This window comes from Salvia miltiorrhiza, chromosome 2 (genome assembly GCF_028751815.1).
Source record: "Salvia miltiorrhiza cultivar Shanhuang (shh) chromosome 2, IMPLAD_Smil_shh, whole genome shotgun sequence".
NCBI lineage: Eukaryota > Viridiplantae > Streptophyta > Magnoliopsida > Lamiales > Lamiaceae > Salvia > Salvia miltiorrhiza.
In genome coordinates, this window is record NC_080388.1 from 49,908,614 (window position 1) to 49,915,975 (window position 7,362).

A 7,362-nucleotide genomic window follows, 5' to 3' on the forward strand; every position below is an offset into this window, starting at 1 on the left:
TTAAGTTCCGAATCCATTCCTCATATTCTGTTGTTACGACTACTTTGTATCTAACAAAGTGGAATCAACATTTGAAAATTGAGCTAATAAAAGTACTAGATTTTATTCCATAGCATATGAGGCTTTAATATGATTTTGAGGCATAAGGAATCAAACCAGCTTTCTAATTCAAAGTACCATTAATTATGAAGTAATTAGTGCGTTTCTTGTTCTTAGCAATGCTCTTAGTTCTAGATATTCTAATTAAGCTTGTGTGCCACTACTTTTTTTATATAAAAAAAAATGTTTCAACTTTTCAAGCAAATTATACTAACATGTCGAAAGTTAGAATTTAGACTGTACTGTAACAATCTTACAGATACAGTTGATATGAATGTCGAAAATTTTGCCATGTGGAATTTATAATACTTATGATAGTATTAATTAGAAGCACACTACTATGGAATGAGATTCAGTGTACCACACTTTATGTCCCACTTTGTGTCCCACTTTCAATTTTATTTATTTTCTTATATATTTATGTATGACTTTTGAGTAGATGTAGTTAAATGTTATCGAAATGCGATTCATCGCCCACATGGATTAATTCAGCAGTTTGCGTCATTCAAACTAAACTCAACCATTTATGTTTTGATTAATGAACTTAGAGCATCTCCAATGCATTGGTGCTTATAGGGGGTCTTAGATGGTGGTCCCCACCTAAGACACATCCCTCTCCAATGCATTGGTGCTTAGAGTGTGTCTTAAATCCTCATTTCCACAAAATTCACATTTCTATACTTTTATTTTTAAATTCCAAATTTCATTAAAATTAAAATTCAACATTACAATAATTAAAATAAAATTAAAGATATAATTAAAATATGATAATAAAATAAAAATTACAATAATTTCCTAGGGCTCAATCAGATCAAAATAAGACCAAATGTGCACTTTCAAGTCCAAAGTGAGGCGAGCATGCATCTCTGCGTCTTTCAAGGATGCTTGTCGTGCCATAAATGCACGAAAATCCAGCGGAACACCGGCACGAGGATGAGATGTGGCGGCGCTACTCGAAGCTTCGTCGGCGACCTCTTCTTCCTATTGCGTTGCGTGCTTGCCTTCGTCTTCGATGATCATGTTGTGCAAAATGATGCACGTGAACATGATGTCGCTCATCTTCTCCTTGCTCCAAAGACGAGATGATCCTTTGATGATTGTCCAACGAACTTGAAGCACGCCGAAAGCTCGTTCGATATCCTTGCGAGCCGCTTCATGCATCACTTTGAACCTCTTTCTCTTCGCGTCCGTCGGATGTGTAGGACTCTTTACAAAAATAGGCTAATTAGGGTAGATGTCGTCAGTCAAGTAGTAACCACTTGTGTAGTAGGAGTTGTTGACTTGATATGTGATTGGCACCCCCATTCCTTGTAGGCGATCGTTGAACAACGTTGAAGCGTTGAGCACGTTGATGTCGTTGTTCGAATTAGGAGTCCCAAAAAAGGCATGTCAGATCCATAGATCTTGAGATGCGACGGCTTCGAGGATGATGGTCGGTTCCCCCTGATCGCCGCGAGTGTTTGCGCCTTGCCATGCCATTGGACAATTCTTCCACACCTAATGCATGCAATTGAGGCTCCCTAGCATTCCCGGGAAGCCGTGCTTCGCCTCGTGCAGTGCTAGAAGCCTTTGGTAGTCGACGGAAGTTGGCCTCCTCAAATATTCCGCGTCGAAGAGTTGGACAATGGCTCGACAGAATTTGCGCAAACACTCCAACGAGGTGGACTCTGCAATCCGTAGATACTCGTCGTACTGGTTCGCTGCCCCACCATTAGCTAGCATACGAACAACAAACGTGCATTTCTACAACGGTGTGAAGCTGGGCCTGCCAAGTGCATCCGTGCGTTGTTGAAAGTATGTATCGGACTGCACGGCGTCGACGATGCGCAAAAATAATGCACGACGCATACGAAATTGGCGCCGAAAAACGTTGTCGGGGTAGACCGAATTTTCGGCAAAATAATCCACGTGCAAACGTTGTGCTCCGGCTTCACGGTCCCGATGAATGTACGCCTTCTTTGCCACTCTTCGTCGATAACGACGGGGTTCCGTTGTCGGATAACCAATAGCTTGAAGATAACCAATAGCTTGAATAATTTCATGAAATTGTTGCACGAGATTGGAGAATTCTTGAGCACGTCGCTCGTCGCCGCTTAATGAAGAGAATGACATTCTTGTAGAGATTTTTTTGAGATGGATATGAATTTTTAGAAGTGAATTGAATGGAGATGAAATGTGGTATATATAGATAAAGTGAAAAGTTATATATATATATATATATATATATATATATATATATATATAACCTATCCTACCCTTAATCAGCCAACGGTCAATTTTTTTTTTAAAAAAACATATATTCAAACGGTACAAATTTTAAAATAAACAGCATTTTCGATTTTTTTTTTAATACCATACACCCTCGCCCTTCGCTCTGATTCTCCCCTTCGTCCCGGCTTCGACATTGGCCGGGTCTCCAGCACGGGCAGCACTCCAGCGACGCGGATCGACGCGGGCTTTGTCACGCCCGCTGGAGATGCTCTTAATTTTCAAATGTTAAGAATCTTAGCTCATACGGGAGGTATTTAATTAAAAGGCTACTACATATATTTTGTAGGTTTTTCGTATTTTTTCTGTACTCCCAAAGCTATGAAAGAAGTGAAAAGGTACACAAAAAGATGGGAGATATGAATATTATGGGAGAATACTCCAGTTTTAGTTTAAGAAATGAAAACCATAAAGTGTATTTCCTAGTTATCCGGCTGTCCTATATTAGAACGAAGACATTGCAATTAATTAGCTCATAATTAAATAATTTTGTCTTTGGCTGTGACAGTTAATTTAAATATATTGTACTATCCATTAAAGAATGCGAGATTCCTTCTATTTAATAATTTACACATGCTCCCTTTGTCAGTTAGTATATGATGTCTCCCTCAGTGTCCCCCTTCCCCATCCTTTATTGTTCTCCTTTTCTTTTTCAGTAAATAAAGGTTGTTTATATATTCAGTGAAAATACATTATTGCATAAATATTTGAGAAAAAATAAATTATACTACGTATAAATTATAGGTTTTAAAGATCACACACCTCAAATCTCAGCCTACCTACTATACTTAAGTATATACGTGTATCAATAGTAGAGTTAAACATTCCCTAAAAACAAATACAAAAATGAAGAAACCAAATAACCTTTTCTGAACTTTGGAAGTCATATTAACTTCAATCCAATTAAATTAATTGCAGTCGATATCCTTATTATCAATTGTACGCGTTACATCTTCTATTCTCATGTCATCCATATATGCCACGTGTATTTCACGATATCATAATTTTACATTTATCTTTTATTAACACTTAAACAAAACAGGAAGTGCAAAGCAGCTGGAAATCGTAAAACTACATCATGAATTGAACTTTGATATATATTGTTTGAAGTTTTGAACATTTTATTTAATTTCAAATCTCCTATTGGGGATTTTAAATCAATATCTCGATGTTAGCATATATTCAAACTACGCTCTAATAGCCTCTACCATATCTTTTAATATTAATTAACTTAGTTCGATTCCACAATGGGGTAAACATTAATTTCTTCCCAACAATTCCTGGTACAGAATTGAATTGTACACATAAAAGGCAAAGCATTACTATTATGTAAACACACACACACACACACACATAGAGAGAGAGATTTAAGCTCAATGTAAAGGGAGAAGCAATTCATCTCATCTCCTCTCCTTATTTACTCACTCTTCCACCCTCTGTAAAAAGTGCATGTTTGTAGTCACTTTCTTGAAATAAAAACAGACAAAACTCCACTCCAATATTCTCCGAGACAACAATGGCCAAAAGCAGAAAGCAGAGCAGAGAGAAAAAAAAACAGGAAGAATATGAGAAACCCCATTCATGGGCAGCTGTTCGAAGCCTCTTCACCTGCAAGTACCTCCAGGTACAACACCAGCAGCACCTGGTACACCTCCAAGAACCCAAGCCGAAAGAGATAACAAACAGCAGCAAGAAGATGAAGTGCTCGGGCTCCCTCTGCAGCAACACCAAAGTCATGCAGAAGCCAGAGATCATCTCCGCATCTCCCAACAAGAAGAGGGCCGCCGCCCATCTCTCCTCCTCCGAGAGCGACGCCTCCAGCAGATCATTAATCAAGGCTGCAGCCTCCCCCTCCGTCAGAAGCATGCCCTTCAGGAAGCTCTCCGGCTGCTACGAGTGCCGGATGGTGGTGGATCCCGTTCTCGGCATGACCAGAGATCCTTCCTTGAGGGCTACCATCTCTTCTTGCCCACAATGTGGCCAGGTTTTCATGAAGCCTGAGAATTTGGAGCTGCATCAAGCTGTTAGGCATGCTGGTAACAATTCCTTCCTTTTTCTTTTTTTTCTTTTTAAATCAACAATATTAAATAAAGATATTTACAGACTAATTTGTTTGTGGCAAGATTTTAAAATTTAATTCGAGGGACACTCGGTATATTCAAATGCACGGTGCATTATATAAATAAATTTTAATTAAATATAATTATAATGTATATTCGGGTGTGCTCAAGTTTTTACAAATTACTAATATCTAGTCAAAGTTGTTTGTTCAATTTGTGGGAAGCGAGTACTTCAATGCCTAGTAGTTGTTGACAATGTGTGTAATTAGTACAGATTGGAACTCGATCTGCCCAAATGCTTATTTAATTTCCATGTTACCTCCTAATGAGCGCATAACATGGAGTAGTAATAGTTTACATTTGTTAAAAATAAGAGAATTGTGATTGGGTTTGTGTCACCAACTTAATTAGTCTTTGAAGATAGGGTCATTATTGCACAATTTGTCACTCTTCCCAAAATTTCATTAATGATGCGTGTGCGTGTGCGTGTGCGTGTGTGATGGGGCGTTCAAGAAATGGCACAAAAAGTAGTAGAGTAAAATAAAAAAATGTGAATTAATTAAGCATGAGATATGCAATGGCAGTGTGTGAATTGGGAGCAGAAGACACAAGCAAGAACATAGTGGAGATCATATTCCAGTCAAGCTGGCTGAAGAAGCAGGCCCCAGTTTGCAAGATAGAGCGCATATTAAAAGTCCAAAATAGCCCCAAGACCATCTCCAAATTTGAGGAGTACAGAGACAGCATCAAGGGCAAAGCCAACCCGAAGAAGCAGCAGCCGCGGTGCGCCGCCGACGGCAACGAGCTCCTCCGCTTCCACTGCACCACCCTGATGTGCTCGCTGGGGCTCAACGGCTCCTCCAACTTGTGCAACTCCATCCCCTCCTGCGCCGTCTGCAGCATCATCAGAAACGGCTTCAAACTCTCCTCCAGAGGGATATTCACAACTGCCACTAGTGGAAAGGCCCACGACGGATGTCGGGACGACGGCAAGAGGGCTATGCTGGTGTGCCGGGTCATCGCCGGCCGGGTCAACAACAACTCCGACGCCAATCTCGACGACTATGACTCCGTCGCCGGACCCCTCGGACTCTATTCCAATTTCGATGAGTTGTATGTTTTTAATCCCAAGGCTATATTGCCATGTTTTGTTGTAATCTATACAGGTTTTTCATCTTAGATCATTTCCTCTATTTTCTTGTACATACAACTTTTTCAATTCTGGTTTAATTAATTCCTCATATTTCACTTGTTTGGTCTTCATGTTTGGAAATGGATTGATTAATAAAAATAATATCATAAATAATTACTTATCATTAAAATTAATTTATCTCAAGGGTGATGTGAAGTCATTTTTCAAAAAGAAATACTAGTAAAATAAGATATGACATCAGTTTTACCACAGTTCTTTTGATTAATAATTTGGAGTATCAAATCAATAGATAACTCCAAATTATTTAACTATCCAAAATTAAACATGCACTAATTTTTTTTTGAAGCAAAACATGCACTAATTTTATATATGAACAGTTTTGTTATTTAGTACTTAATTCGTCCCATTTGAAAAGTCCTATTTTTAAATTTAGATAATCACGTTTATCATTAATTCTATTTGAGTCACCCAACACATAATAAATTTACACAAACGACTTTGCATCGAAACTATATTAGTTTTGTGGGTTTATGAACATGGAGGAACTTTGAATAAAATGAGAATTAAAATAATTGTTAGTTAAATAAATTTAGATCTATTGTTGATTACTCCCTCCGTCCCGGCTTTTGATATCCAGTTGAGAATGGCACGAGTTTTAATAAGTGTTAATATATAAGAGTAGCCACTTTTATATAGTAAAAATAAATTTTACCCACTCAAATAAAAACATAAAAAATACCCACTTTTTGTGTTAAATGACTAAATTACCCTTCTATATAAATGGCAAACCCTAGCCTCCTCTCATTCTCTCATTTTTTTCTCTCTCTCTTCTCTCTCTCTCCTCCCTCTCTCTCTCTCTTCTTCTCTTTCTCTGGATTTCTCTTTTCCAAGCGGCGCCGCCGTACGCTCCCACGGCCACCGCCAACTCCGTCGCCCACGACGAGGCCAGAAGCAGAGCTACCAACCCCGGCAGCGGCGCATCCGCCGTCGGATCTCAGCCGGCGCCGATTTCTCTCTCTTCTCTCTCTTTCTCTTCTCTCTCACTCCTCTTTCATACTAAGAAGCACCGCCGCAGATCTGCGCTGGGCGGCGGATCTGAACCTCAAGGCGTCGAATTCGTCGTCATATTGGCAGGGGTATCTGTGCCCCGACGCCGGGCGGTATTTGACGGAGGCCACGACGGCGGCGAGCGCGCGGCAGAGGTCGTCGCAGGGTTTGGAGTGCGGGCTGAAGCAGGAGAAGCCGCCGCCGTCTGATTCATCTGGTCTTTGAAGCTTTAATTTTGTGATAATTTTTCATTTGAATTTAGGGATCAAGTTTGAATTTTGATGAAGCCGATGAGAATGATTGGAATGAATTTCTGCAGATTGGATAAATTTCTTCCTAATTCAATTGAATGTAATCGAAAAAACATAAAAGTAACGAAGAAATTGATGAAAATCGCGTAATTTTGTACAAATGTTCTTGAATTCACAACCAGGTTTATGAATTCACAACTGAATTATCAGCGTTGGTTGTGAATTCACAATTGAAATAGTGTTGGTTGTGAATTCAAGTTTCATTGGTTGTGAATTCACAATTTAAAATAATGTTGGTTGTGAATTCAAGTTTTATCGGTTATGAATTCACAACTCGAAATAATGTTGGTTGTGAATTCACGCGAATTCACAACCAACACTTGTTATTCACAACCAATACTTGAATTTAGTTGTGAATGTGAACAGTGGGTATTTGTAAAATTTTATATGTAAGGGTAAAATGGTAAATGTGGGTATTTTTTAA

The 7,362-nt window shown here is 39.0% G+C and overlaps 1 protein-coding gene across 1 annotated transcript; it reads left to right on the forward strand.

The window, feature by feature from the left end:
• The first annotated feature begins 3,601 nt into the window (after nucleotides 1-3,601).
• LOC131011961 (uncharacterized) lies at nucleotides 3,602-5,678 on the forward strand. Its single transcript, XM_057939866.1, has 2 exons — nucleotides 3,602-4,403; nucleotides 5,012-5,678. Exons 1-2 carry the CDS (start codon nucleotides 3,884-3,886, stop codon nucleotides 5,605-5,607), a joined length of 1,116 nt encoding a protein of 371 aa, XP_057795849.1. The 5' UTR covers nucleotides 3,602-3,883; the 3' UTR covers nucleotides 5,608-5,678.
• The last annotated feature ends 1,684 nt before the right edge of the window (nucleotides 5,679-7,362 follow it).